At 34.6% G+C, this 25709-nt stretch overlaps 2 protein-coding genes across 5 annotated transcripts in view; one reads left to right on the top strand and one right to left on the bottom strand.

Moving 5' to 3' along the window:
• The window catches only part of LOC124364780 (mediator of RNA polymerase II transcription subunit 16), a 56465-nt gene extending 36261 nt beyond the window's left edge, over positions 1 to 20204 (bottom strand). For both annotated transcript variants that reach the window (XM_046820523.1, XM_046820524.1), the window contains exons 1-4: positions 20108 to 20204; positions 15946 to 16035; positions 14316 to 14462; positions 13324 to 13522 (exon numbers count right to left, since the gene is read on the bottom strand). In XM_046820523.1, the coding sequence (XP_046676479.1) occupies positions 13324 to 13522; positions 14316 to 14462; positions 15946 to 16013 (414 nt within the window). In that variant the 5' untranslated portion in view covers positions 16014 to 16035; positions 20108 to 20204. The remainder of the gene's footprint in view (positions 1 to 13323; positions 13523 to 14315; positions 14463 to 15945; positions 16036 to 20107) is intronic.
• A 3064-nt stretch (positions 20205 to 23268) lies between these two features.
• LOC124364779 (GATOR complex protein WDR59) overlaps positions 23269 to 25709 on the top strand; it is a 59086-nt gene continuing 56645 nt past the window's right edge. For 2 of the 3 annotated variants that reach the window (XM_046820522.1, XM_046820520.1), the window contains exon 1: positions 23269 to 23577. The gene's annotated coding sequence lies outside the window, so the exon portion shown is untranslated. The remainder of the gene's footprint in view (positions 23578 to 25709) is intronic. The other variant, XM_046820521.1, reaches the window with a different exon arrangement.

The following is a 25709-nucleotide window of genomic DNA, read 5'->3' as shown; positions in this document are numbered from 1 at the left end:
TTTGGCCGTATCTGTCACATATGTGTTTAAATAAGCAAACTAACATATGATCGGAAGACCAAACACCTGTCAAACGACTTTTATTTACGTTAAATTGTATAAATGGCAATAGCCTTATTTAATTTCAATAAACATTGAATCACAAAAAGTACTTGCTCCGCCGGAGTCGAACCCGGATCTCTCACTTGCCGGGTGAATGTGCTACCATTACACCACAGAGCGCTTACTTTTTCCGATTCAATTATTTTGTATTTGGCCGTATCTGTCACATATGTGTTTAAATAAGCAAACTAACATATGATCGGAAGACCAAACACCTGTCAAACGACTTTTATTTACGTTAAATTGTATAAATGGCAATAGCCTTATTTAATTTCAATAAACATTGAATCACAAAAAGTACTTGCTCCGCCGGGAGTCGAACCCGGATCTCTCACTTGCCGGGTGAATGTGCTACCATTACACCACAGAGCGCTTACTTTTTCCGATTCAATTATTTTGTATTTGGCCGTATCTGTCACATATGTGTTTTAAATAAGCAAACTAACATATGATCGGAAGACCAAACACCTGTCAAACGACTTTTATTTACGTTAAATTTGTATAAAATGGCAATAGCCTTATTTAATTTCAATAAACATTGAATCACAAAAAAGTACTTGCTCCGCCGGGAAGTCGAAACCCGGATCTCTCACTTGCCGGGTGAATGTGCTACCATTACACCACAGAGCGCTTACTTTTTCCGATTCAATTATTTTGTATTTGGCCGTATCTGTCCACATATGTGTTTAAATAAGCAAACTAACATATGATCGAAGACCAAACACCTGTCAAACGACTTTTATTTACGTTAAATTGTATAAATGGCAATAGCCTTATTTAATTTCAATAAACATTGAGTCGCAAAAAGTACTTGCTCCGCTAGGACTCAAATCCGGATCTCTCACTTGCCGGGTGAATGTGCTACCATTACACCACAGAGCCCTCACTTTTTACGATTAAATTATTTTGTATTTGGCAGTTTCTTTCTCACATATGTGTTTAAATAACCAAACTAACATATGATTCTGAAGACCAAATACCTGTCAAATGACTTCTATTTTATATATATGGCTATACTGGAGCTTGTGATGACCTATCACAGTCCAACCATAAGTCTCAGTCCGTTTCAACCGAAAATCAGTCACAGATGCCCCCATCCCCTACAGGTGCTTTGCAAGACCAAAACACAGTCCATTTTTTTAGAACAAAGACAAGTAAAAGAAAGCAAATTCAAAAATTGAATAAAAGTCAAACCAGAAGCACTTCTCATAAAAACAACAACTACAGTATGTCAGTACTTCACCAAAACATCGATGGTCTTCGTAACAAAATCGAAAGACTAACTCACCACCTTGAGGTCCTTACACCTAGTGTTTTCATACTTACCGAACATGGTCTTAAAGAAGAAGAGCTCAGAAACATAAAGCTACAAAACTATACTTTATTATCTGCCTTCTGTAGGAAAACCCATGCTAAAGGAGGTGTAGCAATTTACATCAAAAGTGCCCTAGAAGTCATGACAGAACACATAGACACAACATCTTTTTGTGAAGAGTTAATTTGCGAGATAGAACTGTGTTGTTTAACTGTAAACAACCTGCAGTTATACATATTAGGCACATACAGGTCTCCAAGTGGACAGCTTGAAGATTTTCAAAATATTATGTCAAGACTTTTAGCGGACACCAAAGCATACAGTAAATTTCTCATCATAATGGGTGACGTAAATGTTGATATGCTTAAGGAAACCTCTGATAACAAACTAATTAATGACATGCTATTAAGTTTCAATACCACAAGACTACCCCTGCAAGCTACTAGGATTACCAGCTCCACACAGTCCTCTATTGATTGGGTGTGCACAAATAGCTTGGAACTTGTTGTACAAGTGGAAGTACTACAAACTGGACTCTCTGACCACAGAGCTCAGCTGTGTACCCTAAACATCCCTACAAAAGAAAAACCAACAGTTTCTGTTACAAGACGCAGGTTCAATGATGACAATATGGCAGTGCTAAAATCTCTCTTACAAGGGCAAAACTGGGAAAATGTCAGGAATGCACACCACCTACAAGATGCTTATGATACTTTTTCTAAGACCCTGAATGTTATCTTGGATATGGCATGTCCTAAAAAGAAAATTAGATCTCGAAAAAAAGCCAAGCCAAAATACTATTTAAATGACGAAGCACTAAGCCTTAAAAGCGACTTTTTGGAGGCTCTGTAACAGACAAAACCAACATGACAATCAAGAAAAAAGCATACGATTTTAAACTGAGAGACATGAAGAGGCAACACATAGTCACTTACATCAACCAAGCTCATGACAAGTCCAAAGCAACATGGAAGGTTATAAATGACGAAAAGACAGGGAAGAATGTGTAATGACTCATTTCATACACCCATCTCACATTCATTTCAATACTTAGGCCTAATTTAATTTAGAACTTTATTAGTAATAATAATTAAGAAATAATTATTTATAAATTGTCTCAAATTTAACTACAAACAATAATAAATACGAAATCAAAATTAATCAAAATCCACCTTATTACATATAAAACTCAAAAGTTATAAAGTGAACTAAAGTCAGTGATACAATGTGCAGGGATGATTGTTGAAGAGTGAAGAGAGCAGAGATTTGAAAGGTGAAGAGGAGAGAGGGATCTGGAAGAAGTGAAGCAAGATTATTATTTTAAATAAAGAAACTGGTTACATTTATTCAGCAGTATTTGAAAGGTTACTTTATTAAATTCTTATTATCACTGAAGTACAAAGAAGCAGAAGACAGACATTGGGTGAGAAAATTGTTTTTAAGTTTAACAGTGATTCATTGGAAGAACATAAAACCCAGGAACATTCAATTTGGTTAATAATCCAAAATTAATAGAATTAAATTTTAACAAAATTATTATTCAAAATTACAATATCTTTTATTAAAAAAAAAATACCCAATATTTCTATTTCATTAAGCCAGCACGACCACCCTGCCCTAAAATTTAAGAACTGTATTTAAAAATTTACCATTATTATTGTATCCTCCATCTTGTTTTTCAAAATTTAAAACTTGTATGTCAATTAATTTATCATCATTAAAGTTCACATTTATATCATACTGAGTTATTTGTTATTTCTAGCTATAATCATCAGAATACAAATTAAGTTTAACCATTTATTTAAAGTGTATAATAGTAATAGTATATTACAAAATTGGCGTCCAACGTAGTGGCTTAATGAAATATTAATAATCTTTTGATTTGAGACAATTTTCTAGATCGTAACAATAGCCTAGACATAAGTACTGTACGTAGTTAGTTGTCATTTATTCATATTGTCTGTCAATAGGCTATAGGTTATTTAATAACTCACTATATTAAACATTTAATTAACAATACATTAGTCCTGTAATATTATTCTATTTTTTAACGCAAATTAATGTCCCGTGATTTTTAATTTAGATACCCTAAACGGTACCCATTTCCAACAGATAATATGGAAAATAACCAAGTGCTAAACGTAAACAAAGACGCCATTAATCCCGGTATCGAAGACGAAAGCGGACAGAGAGAAGAAGCAGAACAAACTCCCACAATCCCTCGCGCTAACCAAGTCAACATTCTCACAGCGGTCGACAACCAATCACGGATGAATGAAAACAGTGCTACCAACACCTACGCGGCAAAATTTTCCCTGATTCCCTGCAGAGACGTGTAGATGGAGCTACTGCGCCTCCCACACACTAAACGTAGTTGAACATTCTCATTGTACTCAATCAGTTGATGCCATTGGCAGTGACAGGTCAAATAAACAAACCGCTGACGAATCCAATCGACAGCTCTTCATGCTATCATGAACGGTTTAAAACAACTTAATGAAAATTTTATTAACTCTAAATCTGAGTTAAACGAAAACCTAAACGCAATAAGGGATTGTATTTCTAAAACTAAAATCGAACTTAGCCATGAAATCAAAACTTGTAAGGAGACACTCGAGGGACAAATTAATGAACTGCGGGATAATCAAACTGAATTCCGAAATGAATTGAACGCTATAAGGGACAATCAAGATCAATTCCGTGAAAAAATAGACCTGAAAATTAAAGAATCCACTGACAGCATTAGAGGAGAATTAAATCATAGTTTTGAAGAACATAAGACATTTGTAAACCAACAGATGAATAACCAACAATCCAAGATATTAGAATCGGTACAAAAACAAAAATCAAACTCTAGAAAATAAAATTGCTTTTGAAATAAAAAATGCTATAGACCAAGTACGACATGAAAACGCGGAAACAAATAAAATACAAATCAAAACCATTATAAATGAAATTCAACCACAAATCCAAAACAATCATGATAGAATAAACAATCTAGCCGAGTGTTATTAATAAATATGAATGTGAATTAGAAAATATAAAATCTAAATCTCAAATTGAGACGAAACCATGTGAACCATTGCAAGTCATTTGTACTGGAGGAGATTCTGTAGACAGACAAGTGCCAAAAATTCAACGGGACGTTCTACCAGTCCAATGGAATTTTTACAAAAAATTAGAAGGTATTACGAAAAAAAATATAGGTCGTGTGCAACTCACACACACATCTAACACTGAACATTCTCATTGACATATTAGAAAGTAGCCTCGAAGGTCACGCGCGTCACGATGGTTCCAATTAATAAAAACACGATATTAAAAGCTGGGAGGATTTTGCACAAGAATTTACTACGAAATATTGGAGTCGTGATGTGCAACGCGGCATACGTGCAAAAATAGAATCAGAACATTACAAGAATAATGGAACATTGACTCGTGCTGAATACTTCACCGAGCGTGTTATCACACTACAATCGATTACCCCACCAATAACCGAAGAAGAAATCGTCACCATTTTATCGGAACGGTTTGAACAAATTATTCAGGACAGCCGGAGCGTTCAAAACATTAACACCATTAAAGAGTTCGAACGATTACTACAACGAGAAGACATCCGAGACGGCCCAAAACGGAACAAAATAATTTCATCCCAAAATCACAATTCATCTGGTTATAAGCCAATACACCAGAAACCTCACCAATCCCCAGTCACACCACATAATAACATTGAACAAAGAGCATATCAGCCAAGGAATCAATATCACGGACAAAATCAACATTATAATGATCGAAACCAACATAACAAGAATTATTACCACCCATACAACAGTCGTAATGATAATGAATTCAAGAGTAAGACACAACCATACAAAGACCACTACCAAAATCGACAGAATACCCACTACTACCCAGGAAACGATAGACATTACCCCACCACAGAACAGGCACAAGTATGCACTATCGTGCGGCAGGGAGAAAATGCTCGAAATCCACCTTCTAGTACCGGCAACGACCGCAGCGAAGACGTTCCAGCGGCGGGAAACGGCTGCGCGCTGTAGAACGGAACCGAGGAAACATCGCACCAGAAATAAAATACGAAACTATAGCGCTAGAAAATAACGACCTCGGATATTTAAATCAGAATTATTCTTCAAACGATAACCCTAGTAGTGAATTTCAAGTTAACAACATAATATGTGATAAAGATTTCCTTTTTGAGGAAAAAATAGAACATCCACTAATAACTAATCCTATACAAATAAGATGTCCAGAAATTAACATCAAAATTAATAATGTAGAAACTAATGCCTTAATTGATTCCGGATCATCTATTACTTGTTTGTCAGAGTCTTGGTTTATGGATAACCAACAATCATTAAAGCCATTTGAAGAACTGCCTCTAGCCAATACTACCATTAAAACTGCTATTGGAAACATTTCAAAACGAATCAACCGAGTCATATATGTACCTATCACGGTAGCTGACGAGACTACTCACATACAATTCCTTATAGTATCGCATCTTGTCAAACCAGTGATTTTAGGAATGGATAGGCTAGTATTATGGAAATCAGAGCTAAACTTTAATAATAATACAATAAATATGAAAATAAACAATACAAATGTTATAATGAAGTTTGTAATGGCAATAAATGAAGGGCACTTATGTGAAATCACAAGGCGTTTATGCTTATGGAAGATTTTAATGACTCAATGTCAACATTTAATGAGTATGGCACTATAAAACAATGGGAAGATAACAAGATTAATAATGAGAATAATGATTACATTGATGCACAACACAATATATCATCCAAAGATAATATGTCGGTGGAAGATATAATGAAAACTCTAAGCCCTAATAACTACATAAATGAAGAACAAAAACAATGTTTGATCAATCTACTATACCGATATAGGGACGTTTTCTCAGACAAACCCGGATGTTGCACTAAATATGAACACGAATTAAATATAGAAAATCCTAAAAATTTTAAATCATTAACCTATCCAGTACCTCAAGCGTACCAAGACGCTGTACAAGCTGAGATTCAACGCATGGAGAACCTTAACATAATCGAGAGAAGCAAAAGTACCTACGTAAATGCTATCATCCCAGTAATTAAAAAGTCTGGAGAAATTCGATTGTGTTTAGATGTCCGCAAAGTAAACGCAATAATTAAACCAGATTTCGAATGTAACCGCAGTGTTAGCGAAATTCTGAGTAAATGTAGAAACGCAAAATTCATAAGCAGTGTAGACTTAACGGCTTCATATTGGCAAATCCCACTTACTAAAACTTCGCGTCAATACACAGCATTCTAATTTAGAGGCAAGACCTACCAGTACAAAGTCACACCATTTGGAATTTCTACCTCCCAAGCTGCACTAGTAAGAGCTCTTGATAACGTGTTTGATGATGAGATAGAAGCTTTCACAGCAATTTACGTTGATGACATATGTATCATTTCCCCCGATTTCAATACACATCTACATCACCTAGAATACATATTCAAAAAGCTAGCTGAAGCCAACATGACAATAAACTTTGAAAAATCTAAATTCTGTAAAGATTCTGTACCATTCCTAGGTTTTACTCTAACAAATGAAGGTCTTCGTATGGATAACAGTAAGATTGATCCAATTCTAAACTTCCCAACTCCCAGAAGTCGTACACAATTAAAAGCATTCCTCGGATGTATCAATTATTACAATAAATTTATTCATAAATTCTCTGAAACAGTCCAGCCACTATTACGACTAACGTCAAAGAAGGTTAAATTTAATTGGACTAGAGATGATGATACAACATTCAACAAAATTAAACAGCTGTTCATAAAAATTAACACTCTAACACACCCCGATCCATCCAAAGAATTCTACTTACAGACCGATGCGTCTGAATTTGCAATTGGCGGACATCTATATCAAATAAAAGAAAATAACGAAAAAGCCGCAATTATGTTCATATCACGCACATTACAACCAGCAGAACAGCGTTTCACCACAACCGAAAAGGAATTATTGGCTATAATCCACTGCCTACAGAAGTGTTGATACATTGTTATGGGCGTTAAGTTAACAGTAATTACAGATAACCATGCCTTAACCTTTTTGAAAACCTGCCGTTTGCTAAACAACAGATTAGCAAGATGGATATTGGCTATACAAGAGTACGACTTTAAAATAATCCATTGCAAAGGGACGGACAACATTACTGCTGACACTCTCAGTCGTATATCCCCACAACACATGTCAAGCGATGCAAACAACCTCACTGAGTTATCTATTCATTACATCGAGAGAATTCCCGACCAACATCTACAAGATCAACTCCGAAACTTACCTCAGCTCCAACATCAAGACCCTAAACTACAACCACTTATAAAAATCTTACAGTCACCTATGGAAACAAATGAATTTCAACAATTATCTACTAATTATCGTGTATATGACAACACTTTACTACAAAATTTTAAGGGCAAATGGCTTATAGTCATCCCAGAATCAGTAATTAAACCACTAATACTAGAATGCCATCTCTACTATCTACACTGCGGTGCAAAAAAATGTTTCCTGTTACTGCGTGAAAATTTTATTTTCAAGAATATGCATCGAACTATCAGGCAACTGTTATCATCATGTGATAAATGTCAGCGCTGCAAAATCAACAACCATCCACTCAACAGTCAAGCCAAAGGAGTTAAATGCAGAGAGAAGAATGACCAGTTAGCAGTTGACATCATAGGTCCCTTACCGACGACTAGTGTAGGAAATACAAAATACATGTTAATTGTTATTGACATATTTACCAAATTCGTTAAACTTTATCCACTGCAAAGAGCAACAACCAGAAGTATATTACATAAATTATTTCACCATCACTTTCCTAATTACGGTTTTCCTAAACGAATTCAATCAGATAACGGAACCCAAAAAGTAACGAATGGATCAGGAAATTTGAATCCCACAGCATACAATTAATATACAGTCCAGTGTATCACCCCAGTTTTAATTTGGCAGAACGGCCAATTAGAGAAATAAAGCGTTGTCTCAGAACGTATTGTTCACAGAATCATAAGAGATGGGTGAAATATGTACCTGTTATAAATGAATGTCTTAATGAAATTTACCATGAATCAACTGGATTCACACCAAACGAACTACAGTTTGGAACAAGAAATATCAGATTTTGGGAAAAATATGTATCAAACCCTCTAGCTGAAGAAGTACCAATCGAACACAAACTACTGATTGTAAGGCATAAACTTGAAGAAAGTAGAAAGAAGAGATCTGATAAGATAAATGAAAAGAGAAAACCAGTTTCTCTCCAAATTAATGACCAAGTATTGGTAAAGTCCCATCACCTTTCTAAAGCTATAGCTGGTGAAACATCAAAATTATTTGAAGTGTACGAAGGACCATTCATAATTCAAGAAATCCTCGGGAAATCGACCTACCAAATTTCTGATTTATCCCAAGAGCATGTATATGGACCTTATCATATATCCTCTTTGAAGCCATATAAAAACTTGGTCAACAACGATACAGAAGATACTGAAGTTGACGCGTTGGGACGTGTGTGAAATTAATACTATTTCCCCAAATAAACAGTGCAACTATACACCCAGTGACATAGACACTTTTAATCAATACTATATAAACATTTTCCTATCAGGAGGGGATAATAATTTGTTAGTGAAAAGTATACCGCTATTCGGTACACAATTCATTAAATGTGTATTTTCAAAAATAAAACTATGTCCTTTGACATTGAGTAAATATTTGCCATTGATCTAATGTTTCTCTATTGTTTGTTTATTGTATACTAAGAAACTTGTAACTTTGTTCGTTGGCTTAGCTTAAATACTACCTAACCCTAATGTTAATTTTGTTCTCTTTTTCCCTATTTTTTGTTTGTTAATTCAATTTATTAAATAGTATGTAAGATCATCAATTAATTCACTCATTTAATGTGGTTCATCCTTCTCTTTAAGTATCACAAATCTATATGTATCATTTGCTATTCATTCGTCATTGTATCAAAACCATGTTCATTTATTTCAGATGATTTCTGAGGGGATATTGTAATGACTCATTTCATACACCCATCTCACATTCATTTCAATACTTAGGCCTAATTTAATTTAGAACTTTATTAGTAATAATAATTAAGAAATAATTATTTATAAATTGTCTCAAATTTAACTACAAACAATAATAAATACGAAATCAAAATTAATCAAAATCCACCTTATTACATATAAAACTCAAAAGTTATAAAGTGAACTAAAGTCAGTGATACAGTGTGCAGGGATGATTGTTGAAGAGTGAAGAGAGCAGAGATTTGAAAGGTGAAGAGGAGAGAGGGATCTGGAAGAAGTGAAGCAAGATTATTATTTTAAATAAAGAAACTGGTTACATTTATTCAGCAGTATTTGAAAGGTTACTTTATTAAATTCTTATTATCACTGAAGTACAAAGAAGCAGAAGACAGACATTGGGTGAGAAAATTGTTTTTAAGTTTAACAGTGATTCATTGGAAGAACATAAAACCCAGGAACATTCAATTTGGTTAATAATCCAAAATTAATAGAATTAAATTTTAACAAAATTATTATTCAAAATTACAATATCTTTTATTAAAAAAAAATACCCAATATTTCTATTTCATTAAGCCAGCACGACCACCCTGCCCTAAAATTTAAGAACTGTATTTAAAAATTTACCATTATTATTGTATCCTCCATCTTGTTTCAAAATTCAAACTTGTATGTCAATTAATTTATCATCATTAAAGTTCACATTTATATCATACTGAGTTATTTGTTATTTCTAGCTATAATCATCAGAATACAAATTAAGTTTAACCATTTATTTAAAGTGTATAATAGTAATAGTATATTACAAATGACAATAACTCAAAATTAGAACTACTTATTGATAACAAAAAACTTGAAGACCCTCAGAAAATTGCAGACTTCCTGAATGAATACTTCACTAATATAGCAGATAACACTTTAAGAAAACAAACCAAAAACCATACAAGACCAGTATTATCTACATTAGTACCTGTTACAAACAGTAAACTTGAAGTATTTCATCCCACGTCAGTAGAAGAGGTGCAAAATGTATTAAAATCCCTGAAATCGACTCATTCAGCTGGTCTGGATGAAATATCCTCAAAGATATTGAAATTTTGTTGTGAGGAGCTATCTGAACCTCTGTCATACTTAATTAACAGATCTTTTCAACAAGGAATTTTTCCCCAACAGCTGAAAAAATCCAAAGTTTATCCAAAACATAAAGGTGGAAATAAACTGGAAGTCAATAATTACAGACCAATATCAGTAATTTCAACAATTTCCAAACTGTTCGAGAAGATAGCCCTCAAAAGATTATTGGATCACTGCAACGAAAATGAGTTGATGACACCTGACCAACATGGCTTTACATGGCTTTAGGAAACATAAGTCCACAACAACGGCCTTAATAAGTCTGCTTGAGGAGACTGTTGACCACGTAGAAGCTGGCAGAATAGCAGCAGGTATTATGCTAGATTATAGCAAGGCCTTTGATTGCCTCAGCCATGACCTTATCCTCACCAAGTTACAATCCCTTGGTATTGTGGCAAAAGCAGCAGAATGGGTTCAGAACTATCTGGCTGATAGACATCAGCTTGTGGAGCTTCTGTGTCAAGAAAAGAGTACTACCAAGAAAGTTCTTTCAACACCTCTACCAATAACAAGAGGGGTACCCCAAGGTTCTGTTCTGGGCCCTGCTCTCTTCATCCTTACCACAAATGACCTACCAGCATATCTAAGAGACAGCTGTACTCCAATAATGTACGCTGATGATACCACCCTTGTGCTGGGCAAAGAAAGTATTGAATCACTGCAGATAAGCGCATTTATTGCTACAAACCTAGCCACTCAATACTGCCACGAAAATTACCTAGTTATAAACACACAAAAAACAAAGCAAATCATGTTTGGTAGAAGAGGAAGGGAGGAACCAGCTTTACCTGAGGTGGAAGTGGAAGAGACCGCATGCTTCCTGGGCATTACCATCGACAGTTCCTTTACCTGGACAGCCCACATTGACAGTGTATGCAGGAAGTTGAACACTGGCATATTTTTAATTCGAAGAATGACGCAAATTGGCACTCCAGAAATAGCAAAAATCATTTACCATGCTTTCTGTGAAACTCACATAATGTATGGCATAGCCGCATGGGGTGGTACTACCAAGACCAATATGAACAGGATACTAATATTACAAAAGAGAGCATTAAGAACTATACTAGGCCTACAACCTATGGAGAGCTGCCGAGAACATTTTAAAAGTCTTAAAATCTTGACTGTGTATGCAATGTACATTTGTGAGGTGGCACACTATGCATCAATCAAACAACCAGCTCAAGGATCAGCCCTTCACAACTATAATACAAGACATGCAACCCGTTTCAACCTCCCAGCTCATCGAACTTCTCTATATGCAAGAAAACCAATATATGCCGGTATGAAAATCCTCAACCACCTACCACAAGACTTCAGACAGGAAACTGGTGCAACACTAAAGAACAGACTGAAGAACCTCTTGTTGGACAATCCAATCTATTCCATGGATGAATTTTATCAAACGACCTGGACTTGATGTTATGTATTGTATTACAATTTTATGTATTTACTCATATATTGTATACAGTATTGTTTTGACACCATTGCATTTCTTAAAGAAATTGTAATAAAGAATATTCTGACTTCTGATATATAATATATATATATATATATATATATATATATATATATATATATACACACAATATATATTATATATGTATTTATACACAAAAATAGTATTAGCAACATACAGTCAAACCGGTACTTTGGGATTATACCGACCACACCAGTATGAAGAACACGAAAATATAAATTTATAGAAACAAACATGACAGAATGAAAAAACAACTCTTTAATTATAAAATTACAAACTTACAAGCATTTCCAGGTATTGTGATCGGTATTGTTGTCGCTGTTATCTTATCTTTCTTGAGAATCCCGATTACTGCAGGCCGCGCGGCATCACATGATTTACACGGTACATAATTGCCTTTCCATTACAATTCAATTTATATTTCTGATCAGCCCCTCTAGAATTTGATATTTTACTGATAGGTACTGTCTCGAGGGATGTTTTTCTTTCGTCGACATCAGCGCGGGGCATGCCGAAGCCCGCGCTGATGGCCGGAGGCACTCGCATTTTGGGTGGCGGAGTGTGATCAAGAATAAAAACAAGTTTTGAGTGTTTTTTCAATAAAGAGTTTAGTTTTAGTTTGGTAATGTTTGTTTTTATTGAAGTTTTGTGTTTGGAGAAATGTAGAGCTAAAACACGGAAGTACAACAAAGCGACGCACCAGCTGAACGGGCGGCGAGACTCTGCAATCACGTTATCTACTAGACCGCTCGACTTTGACCTCTGTCTGAGGATGGGGAGGGGTTTGAGATAAGACAATTCCTGTTTCATATTGACGAAATATTGTTCTACGCTAATCTAGTAATCAGTAGAAGCAAAATGTCAAATAACGATTCATGTCTGGGTGTGGTCGGTATAATCCCAAAGTACCGTCAAACCTTGCTTAACATACCATAAGGCACAAATATTCCAATTCAGATACACAGAAAATGGTCCTTTTGCTCACATGAAATGAAGAATGATTTTTGTTGAAGTTCAATTCCTGGAACTGATTCACATGGCTCCTGATAGACTTTAGAATGTACAGTCCACCACTTTTGAAGCAATCTATTTATATTGTGCGCTCTTTTCACTAAACTTAGAAAATAAATATACACAAAATAATATTGCATTGAAATATTCAACATAGGGAACTGAAGTCACAATACCTTTTTTCCATTGTGGAAGAAAGCTGCACCGATGATGTGTTCTCCAGCAAAGTTTACAGTTCCGAGGCAGACCCAGTCATTGAGTACATGTTCCCTCAGAGTCCACAGCGATACCACACCGCTAGCGTCCGCCACAAGCAGCTTATGGCCGGGCAAGTCCCACTCTAGCGCAGTTACAACCGCCTGACTGGAGATTACCCTGAAACATGTTCTATTGTATTTATCTAATAGCAGTTACCTGCGGCTTTGCACATGTATGAGCACTTCTGATTCAAGTGAATTATATTTCTCTGACGCCAATGTTGAGTTTACCTTGTTGCCAAGATCAAGAAAATCTGCCAAAAAGTGTACATTTGTGGACATTGTAATTCACACTTGTCTTAGGATTTTTTGTTTCACAGTTGGTTGATTTTGCCTCGTATCCTGATCAAGGAAAATTTAATCATTTAATCAAAAAATTCGATGAACGTTTTTCTTTAAAAAGTATTAACAAGATTCAGAATCCCCATAAACTTAAAATGAATTATTTAGAAATAGCTCATCAGAGGGTCCTACAAACTAAACATCCGGATGGTATAAATTTAAGGTATGGATAGTTGTCGATATAAATTATCCTTTACAATTTGAATTTGTTTTATTTTATTAAATTATAAAATTAACTACAGTTTGATTTTATAAATTAATATTCCTTGTATTATGCACGTTCCTTAAAAACGTTTAGAACAATTCATTAAAATTACCATTGGTGTAGATAGAACCTCATAAAAAAAGTTAAAGTTACCTTAGTGAATGTTCATGTAATTTATTCTATTATCAATTATGTGTTGAAATGTAAACTCTACCTACTTCATCTATTGAAAGCTGATACTGCTGAATATATTTCTGATATAATTTGAACTAGTGATCACACACTTATTTAAATTAAGGGATCAGTGTTTTTTACTGAGAAACTGGTTGTGGAGATTAACCCATCAAAATGCAGAAGAACTTACTTGTGACTGAACCAAGGTGTGTTCAGATCGGCCACATAGACGTGGGATCCCCACGATTTCGCAGACACATCATCTAGCTCAGTGCGGGTTGTGAAAGCCACTATATTTTGACTCGATACTGAACAAAGGGTCTCGCCATCATGTAAACTAAACAGAAATACATATATTACACACATATATTATTAGCCTTTACACAAAACAAAAACTTATATACTTATTTTACGTTAATTATTCATACTAGTTGGGTGGTTAGCTTCTCGGCTTCACCATGGGACCCAACTATCAAATTCCTGCATGCTAAAATATAGTCACACAAGCCTTGCCTGAAGCTATTTTATAAATATATCAACAGGCTGGATACCCAAAAGTAACTATTTGAACGATTTCATTAAAACTCGAACAGTACAACTTGTTTCATCAAAATCCGTCAAGGAATAATCGAGCCCCAAACATGTCACAGTTAAGAGTTATCAGTGGTTTGTAGCTCCTGGCTTGTGCAAGCATACCTTTAAAGTAGTCATGCTCGCTTACTACGTATTGTAATACAATTTTTCAAATAGTTGCTGTCTAGTACATTTTTTATAACGATACTGGTATTTTGTTATTTGACATTTAACATTTTGAAAAGATGCCATTTAAAGAAAAAAACACAATACAAAAAATTTTTATCTTACCTATTTAAACCTATGTGCCAAATTTGGTTTCTTTAACTAACTAGTTTTGGAGATAATTTTTTCATAAAAAATACAAAATGGTGGTTAGTGACTAAACGAGACATTTCTCTATCTATATTTAAATGATATTTTTGTGTGAAATGATGAATACTATCACCCACAGAAGTTTGTGACACACTTTTGTGAACACCCAGTATGTATATATATTTGTATATAACGTCTTGAAGTGTGTTGCCTAGTGGCTTAAATAGTCTCTTAGAGCAGTTTGTTTTAGAGGTTTGTTTATTTCATTCTGTGTATGTTTTACAAGTGTACTTGACAAAGTTGTTAATTACAACAAAATATTGTACATTAAACAATATTGTAGTTTTCTTTTGAAACTGCTCTAAAAGACTATATATATATATATATATATATATATATATATATATATATATATATATACACACATACATACACACACACATGTTCAATAAAATTCATAAAATTATGCAAATTTAATTTTTTTGTTTAAAGAACGCCGCAATATATAGAAGTATTCCTTTTACAAGTCATCTACACCCTGGAGTATTTTTCAATTGGAGGTATATTGCTTATAATACCTAACTCTAAATGAAGAATATATTTATTTTTACTTTTATTTATTGTACTGGCTTTTCTACACTTTAATAATTTAAATGTATTCTAATCTTGATGATCATGAATAAAAACTTTCTGAATCAGAACCTGAATCTTTTCTAAAAGCACAATTAATACTTAGTCCTTATATTAAATTTGAGAAGTTTGGTTCTTTATTTTGCATCCATATGATTTTTATCTAATCTAATAATATTTATTACTTCAAAAGCTAAATAATATGAAAGTATGTTAATGTGTGACATATGGTACTTAGATGATGACCTAATGCTACTTCTAGGGTTAAGACCATGTTTCAAGTAATGTTTGTTTTCTTTTACCTTTCAAATTCTGAATGAATCTTATTTGAAGTATTATGCTTCCTATACAAAGCATAAATTAAATCCATAGTTCTTCAATATCCACAACTCCTGTAATCAGACAGAGCATTAACAAAATATTTCATTTTTGTAATGGAAAATCAATTAAAGACAAAAAATTAACTACCTAAATCAATAGGTTACTTTTAAGCAATTTTATGAGACAATTGTACAAATATTAGTAAACATAGTATTACAGTATAATATAGAGATTCCACAACACTCAGTACCAACTGTACTTTAAAAATTGCTTCAAGTATAATTTATCCAAGCACAATGTACAGCGGTTATACATGAAAAGACGGAGTAGACTTGAGGTAATCTATGAACACACACGCGCGCACGCACGTACGCATGCACACACACACACACACACACACACACACACACACACACACACACCCACATACACACACACCCACATACACACAGTTATTATATAGAAAATACTAACTGCAAGTAACATATTATTTATAAAAGTTTGTGAATTTGGTAATTGTTTTTTTTTTGTAAAGTTAATTACAATAACACATTTTAACAATCAGTAATTTGCGTAATACCGATAATTAACTATAGGACGGGTCTCTGCAGATTCCATTGTAAAAATCCTTTCAATTGGTTTTCTACTTGGAACCAAGATAATTAAAGATTCTAAAAAATCTTAAACTTGACATTTTCAACAAAAGGAAGAAAAGAAATTAGGTCACACCAAATTTAAGAAATTCTCTGTTACAAAACTAGCAGAGAATAAGAATTTTGTACTCTATGTAGGCCTATTTTTCAATCAAAATCATGTTAAGAACCCACACACACACACACACACACACACGACTTTCTTACCATAATTCAATTACTTGAGGCACTGAGGTTGCAGTATAATAAGTGGCCACCACCATAATTAATTCATCGACACTTATGATTATCTAAATTACAGACACCAAAATAAGGATGTTGAACAGGATTACGTTACAGGTATTCAAAATTACAGTATAGTTCAGCTCTTTCTAAATATTTACAAAAATAATTGAATGATAAAAAAAAAGAGGAAGCACTCGCATTTTGGGTGGCGGAATGTGATCAAGAATAAAAACAAGTTTTGAGTGTTTATTCAATAAAGAGTTTAGTTTTAGTTTGGTAATGTTTGTTTTTGTTGAATTTTTGTGTTTGGAGAAATGTAGAGGTAAAACACGGAAGTACAACAAAGCGACGCACCAGCTGAACGGGCGGCGAGACTCTGCAATCACATTATCTACTAGACCGCTCGACTTTGACCTCTGTCTGAGGATGGGGAGGGGTTTGCGATAAGACAATTCCTGTTTTATATTGACAAAATATTGTTCTACGCTAATCTAGTAATCAGTAGAAGCAAAATGTCAAATAACGATTCATGTCTGGGTGTGGTCGGTATAATCCCAAAGTACCAAATTCAATAATATTAAATAAAAACACAGCAGTGTAATACTCAGTTACTCCATACTATTTTGAAGAATAAACACAGCTGACAGCTTGTGAAACAAATAATGCATGTTTATTGCCATTGTACTAAAAAAAAGAAAACCGCTGTGGCCGGAAATAAAACAACATACAAATGATTTTACTTTGTTTTAATTCATTTCGAACAATATTATTCAATATATTAAAAGAGCTAGCAACAATTAACTGTCCTAACTATAAATTAGAATGTTTTTTTATTCAATAGTTTAGATGTGTTTAATGGATAATTTGGTTCTCTGATTCAACTGTATGGCTGCTTACTAGACTGATGTAGAGTACTATAAGCGGACCTTTGTTTTATATCAATATTGACAAATATATTACTTAATTATAACTATCGATATAATGAGCTGATACTGATTTTTTAATAATAACTAACCTGTATCAACTTTAATAATAATCGTATTGTGTCTTATAGACAATAAGACAGCTGAAAGTGGGGAGACTTTAATAAGCGGCCTACACTCGTTCTTCAATTGCTATTATCGAACAACTCGTTGTACTATCCAACTTCGATATGTAAAAAACATATACCATAAGAGTTATAAATAACCATAAAAGAAGAATCTCGTACATTACAATTCTAAAAACATACATTGGTAATTCTAAGCAATATATGGGTCAACCTCGATTTTTCTCATATTACAATATAATGTTCCAATAGTCAATTAGAAAAGGAAATGACTAGAATTTCTTGCCGGAAAGCAGTTATAGGGCAGGCAACTCATATTACAATATAATGTTCCAATAGTCAATTAGAAAAGGAAATGACTAGAATTTCTTGCTGGAAAGCAGTTATAGGGAGCAGGCAACCGCGAGAATTACCTATTAGTGATCAGGGGCACTGACGTGATCTGGGATTCAAATTTGGAACTACTCGAGTTAATTTTTTTTCTAAAAGAGCAAGCAGCGCGAAGCGCTGCGCAGCGGGCAAGCATCGTGCGTGATCTTCGTCTATACTGAATTGATTCAGGCCAAAGGAATGACACAGATTCCTTTACCAGATTTTTACGGAGATTTTGTATTGGGCGGATTATATTGGTTTACTTTGCTTTCCAGCATGTAATTATGTGTTTAAAATTGTTTTTCATACATTACCTACATTATATTGTAATATGTAATAACAATTTATCAGAAATTTTTAATAAAAAAAGGATCACGCACGATGCCTGCCCGCTGCGCAGCGCATCGCGCTGCTTGCTCTTTTAGAAAAAAAAATTAACTCGAGTAGTTCCAAATTTGAAGCCCAGATCACGTGAGTGCCCCTGATCACTAATAGGTAACTCTAAGCAATATATGACCGTCTGGCGATTGCCTGCTCCCTATAACTGCTTTCCGGCAAGAAATTCTAGTCATTTCCTTTTCTAATTGACTATTGGAACATTATATTGTAATATGAGAAAAATCGAGGTTGACCCATATATTGCTTAGAATTACCCATACATTTAACAATATCATTACAAAACCAACTATGGCCTAGACTTAGATATCAAAGAAACCTTACAATATTACGAATTGCCCAGCTTTATATCAACGAGTAACCGCTTTTGTCAAATGAAGGAAAGAATTCTCCCCCTCGGGGTTACCAGGAGCCAAATCGACATGTTGAAGCCACTTAAACAGTTACTTGTGAGAAATATCTCACATATTTTCCTCATAATCATCGCTAAATTTTAGATTAGTTAAAATTTTAGTTACTTCTTGCTGTTTACTGTTTACATACAAATTGCTATAACTAATAAGTTGAAATCATATGCTAAGTTAAATAAATTGTAATATTGAATTAATCCTTTGGATAAAAACACTCGAACCATTTGATAATAGCAATTCAATAACAAGTATACGCAGCTTATTAAAGTCTACCCCTGAAAGCTCGTGGAGGACCGTGGAACGAAGTTTAAAAAGTGGCATCTCAACCGGCCTATTTCCAGATCATCTATGTGAGAATTTGTACAGAGGAAAAGTATGGTTTTCTAGAGAGGATGTTTCAACAACTTCTTGAAAGCGGTTAATCAAATTGCTACCCAGGAGAAGGCATAAATAGTTATATAAATAAGGCATATATATATATATATATATATATATATATATATATATATATATATATATATATATATATAAAACATACGTTTGTTATGTTATTATTTTGAGCTTTTCCTATTTCCAGTCCTTATTGTTTATCTGATCATTTTAGCTCCTGTACTGTTTATGAGATTGTCACTATGTGTATTATACTAATTATTTCAATTTAAAATATGATTGTTATTATGACTATAATAGATATGTAGACTATAGAGATTGATAATTATATGAATATTAACTATTGATGATTATACTAATCTATATAAAAATCGGGTCCGCTTATTGAACTCTACACCTAGACTGCAGCCCCTACTAAGATTTATAAACTAATTTCAATTCAGGTTCAATTCAAAATGATGTGCTAGGTTAATGTAACATAACCTATAGGTTTACATTTTAGTAGGCAGTACAAAACAACTCATTGTACAAACTAAAAGTAATCTACAACATCAGATAATATGTAGCTACTTATTAATAATGAACTAAGAGCTTCAATATACAATATTTTGACAATAACTTATAAGAAATACCTCAGATTTCTACCTACCTACTCTATCGCAGTTCTGTAATGTTTTGTTTACATATTCTTCCCCGATCCGATAGCAATAAGTAGATCAGTACTTGCAGATCCTTAACAAAATTTGCCATAGAGTAAAGATAAAAGTATATGCAATAAATATACTATCATTTATATTGATTAAAGCATGGACTTAATATGCATGAATTACTGTGAATTACTGAATATTACTGTTTTCCCTCACATTGTAATTATATTATTAGATGAGAGTAGTTATTAAGATAGTATACTAACAGTGCAGCTATAAAATACATACGTAGTGTTCGATAAGTCAAATACAGTATAATGTACGTATTAAGGTATGATAGGTTAGTTAGTGACTAGTCCAAATAACATTAGTAGAAGTTTTTTTTCCAAGTTATTGACACTTTTGAAAGTCATAAAAACTGCTGCTCTAAATTAATGTTTCGTGCATGACAGTAATATTTATAAATCAGCAACAGTTATTACAAAATATAAAAATTACATTTGTTTAAATGTAGTGATTTACGTATTTCATGGAATATTTAAAATTATATAAATAAGCATATTTAGAGAGAGAAAAAAACACACTACATATACGTTGTTGCATCCTAAGGTGCCCTCACTCTTTTTTTAGGAAAGTGCCTGAAACCTGATGGGCTTCTGAGAAAAAGACAATATTTTCATGGTAGGTCATTGATGGAAATAAAAAAAAAGTACAGGGCCCAAAATTACACCCTGTGGGACGCCCTTCCTGACCGTTTCTTGCTTGGAAAATGCACTACAGATGGTTTTGGACTAATCGACAGAACTCACCTTAACACACTGGGTTCTTCCCACTAGATAAGATTGAAACCAACTAAGAGCAATACCTCTAATTCCCATGTTAAACATTTTATTCTGTATAAGATCATGGTCAACAAGATCGAAGGCTTTGCTTAGATCAAAGAACAAGCCGCTAGAATGGTTTCCTGAGTCGATAGCATCAACAATATTTTGGACAACCCAGAACATCGCATCAACAGTACTTTTCCCTTGGGTGAACCCGTAATGATGACTGAAAAGCAAGTTGTTACTCTTCATAAACTCCATAGCCTATTTAACACGACTTTTTCAATAACTTTTGACAATGTTGAGATGATCGATACTGGCCTATAGTTGGAACATTCCAGATTGCTGCCCTTCTTATAAAGAGGGTTTACCACAGAAAGTTTTAGACAATCTGGGAAGACACCTGCTGAAAATGAATGATTGATCAAATCACAAAGTGGCTCAGCAAGTTCTGTAGCAATTTTTTTTAGTAAAGCCGATGACACTTCATCATATCCAGCTGAATACTTTGTTCTCAAGCTGTGAATTGATTCTACTGTTTCAATGAGATTAGTAGGGGATAAGAAAACGAGTTTAAAGGAAATATATTAAATAATGAAGAGCTATTGCTGTTTGATGTCCCGTGACCAATATTTAGAAAGTAATCGTTGAAGATGTTGCAAACCTCCAAGGGATCATCAATCACCTTTCCAGACTGACCTCTAATTACAGGACACTGGTACCTTTTTTCATCCTGTTTTTTTGAACCTCTACTCTGATTGACAATGCCCCAAAGAGTTTTGGTCTTGTTGGATGACATGCTAAGCTGTTGTTTTACACTCTCTGATTTGAGTTTCAGAATGAGCTTACGATACAACTTTCTGAGGCCAAGATATCTCTGGCTACATATATGAGAAGAAGGTAAATCTTTTGACTCCACATAACAGTTTCTTAACTCTTCTCTAAGCATTAATGCTTCACTATTTAATTTGACCTTAAACTTTTTACATTTTTTCGTGAAGACTTTTCTCCTTGCTAGAGGGAAGCAGGCGTTAAAATGAAAGTTTATATCCTGAAAGAAGATATCAAACTTTCTATTCACATCATTCATAAAATAAAAATCAACCCAGTTTTCCCTGTTTAGAAATGACTTGAAGAGCCTTATATTTTCCTCTGAAAAAAAAAAAAACACGTTTATTACAGAATAAAGCTGGAGACGAGTTCGGTGACGATGGTGTGCTAAGTATAGTCGTCTGTGCATGATGGTCAGTTAAATATCGCACTAATGCAGAGCTCCTAAAACAAGGTATACCCTCAGACACATCTGTATAAATATGGTCAATCAAGGTTCGAGACTCCTCAAGTTCTCGGGTATACGAGTGAATAGTCTGACGTAGCCCAAAGGAAAACATATAATTTAGAAGGGTTTCAGAGTCGTTAGAAGAAACTACCAGATTAATATTGAAATCACCGAGGACAATAGTATTATCACAACCCTTCATGATGTGTGAAAGGCAACCATAGATATTTTCGTAAAACACTTCTCTGTATTTAGAGGGGGGTCTATAGACTCCGACCACCAGAAGTTTTATACTGTCCAACACAACCGAAATAGCCGCCAGCTCACAGACACCTTCAACACAGTAGGCAGCTACATCAAAAATGTAATACTTGGCCTTACAACGATCGCTACTCCACCTTTTTCCATTCCAGATCTACAATACGAGCTTGCAGCCACATAACCATCTAATATTGTAGGATACCAAGATGATTAGCATGATGCTCGCTTAGACACACCACCATTGGATTTTCTTCCTGTAGAAAGAGCTGGAGGGTTTCATGATTTGTCATCAAACCACGAATATTCTGATGTAGAATTTTTACGGGATAACTATGAGCAGCACCTACATAGGAGTTGAAAGACGAATCAAAGAAAGACTGCTTACGTTCCTGTTGTGCTACATTGAAGAATGTTAATGAGGGATGATTTCGTTTCCCGACAAGCAAGCAGAAACAGGTTCAGAAGGTTGGTTTTTTGTTTAAAATACACATGTCCAAAAGAACCTGATGCATTATGAATCCCGGTAAAAAATGTCCCTTCTTATTTAGATGTCTACCATCTTTTGCAAGGAGATACTGTCTTAAACAATAATTTACATCAACATATTGTAGGTAGGCCTAGTCCAAAATTTGAACACATAAGCTCTATCTGCTCATTTAATTCACACAGTAACAAAACAATCGTAAGATACACTGAGGTAGCATGTTAAATAATATAAGCCTGCTTTTTGAAAAATAAAAAAATGTTGGTCTGTGAGTAAATATTAAGTTTGTTATCAGTTGTCAATTCACTGTTCAATGCCTATTGGTCATTCGTCGGTTTGGTTCGGTTAGTTTTCAGTCACTGTTTTCGATATGTAGTCACTCCTTTATTCACTTTGTATTATTTTATTTTTAAGATGTCGATTTAGATAAATATGACAAACCCATGCAATTTTATGATTTAAATTATGTTCAAATATGTTTGTGCCTACGCGATTGTAAAAACAAAACAAAAAATTTATTTGCTCCACATACAATTCCTGTAGGGGTAGGAGCTTACTAATAATGTTCCCAGTTAGTGTTTAGGATTATTATTATTATTAACAGTTTTGAAGAATAATAAACAGGTAAGATTGGGATTTCTTGTGGTCAGTCTTTATGTTTTTAACCTATGTGAACAGTAAATATTCTTGTATGTATTTCTGGGTAGCCTATTCATTTTTATTCTGTAAAAGCTAAAAGAAAATATGGGCAAAGTTAAATAAGCAGACCCGGTTTGTATGTACCTTAGAATAGTCATCGATACTATGGAAACTAAACTATCTCTGGATTTTTTAACATGTTGACTGTGGCGATTGTATATTAGGCCTAGTACTACTCGGGCTGTCCTAAAGTCAGTTCATGACTCGTGTCGCAGTGTCGGTGTTAACTACATTTACTGCAGCTGGTGATGTATCAAGGTTTAACATGTTGACTGCGGCGGATGCATATTAGTACTACTCGGGCTGTCCTAAAGTCAGTCCATGACTCGTGTCGCAGTGTCGGTGTTAACTACATTTACTGCAGCTGGTGATGTATCAAGGTTTAACATGTTGACTGCGGCGGATGCATATTAGTACTACTCGGGCTGTCTTAAAGTCAGTCCATGACTTGTGTCACAGTGACAGTGTTAACTATGTTTACTGCAGCTGTTGATGTATCAAAGTTTAACATGTTGACTGCGGCAGATGGACATTAGTACTACTCGGGCTGTCCTAAAGTCAGTCCATGACTTGTGTCGCTGTGACGGTGTTAACTACATTTACTGCAGCTGTGATGTATCAAAGTTTAACGTGTTGACTGCGGCGGATGCACATTAGTACTACTCGGGCTGTCCTAAAGTCAGTCCATGACTTGTATCGCAGTGAAGGTGTTAACTACATTTGCTGCAGCTGGTGATGTATCAAGGTTTAACATGTTGACTGCGGCGGATGCACATTAGTACTACTCGGGCTGTCCTAAAGTCAGTCCATGACTTGTATCGCAGTGAAGGTGTTAACTACATTTGCTGCAGCTGGTGATGTATCAAGGTTTAACATGTTGACTGCGGCGGATGCATATTAGTACTACTCGGGCTGTCCTAAAGTCAGTCCATGACTTGTGTCGCAGTGACGGTGTTAACTACATTTAATTGCAGCTGGTGATGTAACAAAGTTTAACATGTTGACTGCGACGGATCGTGAAGGCGTTAATGGTGAATTAGGCTATTGGGCTATAGTGTATAGGTGTGACAGGACAGCTGCTACTAGTATGAAGAAGAGTAGTGGTGTTTTGATGGCGGTAAATAAGAACTTCTTGTCTTGTACTATTATTTATGATCGCTTGCCTTGTGAGTATTTATTTGTGTCCATGGATCTCCATCATAATATAAAACTTTTGTTCATTTGCACTTCTATACCACCAGCTCTCATAATATCGAACGAGATTTTTGTGTAAGGATGGAAAACATAGTCTCCTCTGTATACTCAGGAACTTCTTTAAGGGACTGTCCATATTGCAGATTGGGTACTTAGGCTAATCCGATTTCAATGAAACTTGGAAAAATATTTGAATATGTGTTACTTACATACAATAAAAAACTCAACTTCCCGGTATATCCTAAATAAGTCTATTTAAAGAAAAACCTCTTCGAATCTTGCAAACTGGGACAAAACTCTGCAGACTGGGTTCTTAGACTAATCCGATATCAATGAAATTTGATAAGGATATTTGTATATGCATTACTTACATACAGTTAAAAAAAACTCTTTCCCCGCTATATCCTAAGTATGTGTATTTCACAAAAAACCTCTTCAAATCATTCAAACTGGGACAAAATTCTGCAGACTGGGTACTTTTTTTTTTTTTTTTTTTTTTTTTTTTTTTTTTTGTTCTCTTAGGACAAGAAGCTTATAAATTGCACTTAGTCCTGTAAGGACCTTTGCGCTGCTTCCGGAGTGATAGGATATTCAGGATGGGTAAGGTTAGGGAGTAGGGGCCGCCTCCTATCGAGATCCATGAGGAAGAATTAGGGCACTACATCTCAAAGTCATCCCGGAAGAAGGGAGGCCAGCTGTGAACCAGCCTCTCCAGTCAAAGTAGGCAGGGGGTGGCACACCCTTGTTGAGGTTAACAAGAGCCTCTGAGGTAAGGGAACAAACCCCACCAACTCCAACAGCCATCCTCCACAGTAGGCTAGACCTATCGAATTGCCCATGAATCCCAGAATCTCAACATTTGC

The sequence above is a fragment of the Homalodisca vitripennis genome, chromosome 6, assembly GCF_021130785.1.
Source record: "Homalodisca vitripennis isolate AUS2020 chromosome 6, UT_GWSS_2.1, whole genome shotgun sequence".
Classification (NCBI taxonomy): domain Eukaryota; kingdom Metazoa; phylum Arthropoda; class Insecta; order Hemiptera; family Cicadellidae; genus Homalodisca; species Homalodisca vitripennis.
This window is presented reverse-complemented; position numbering and strand designations above follow the sequence as displayed.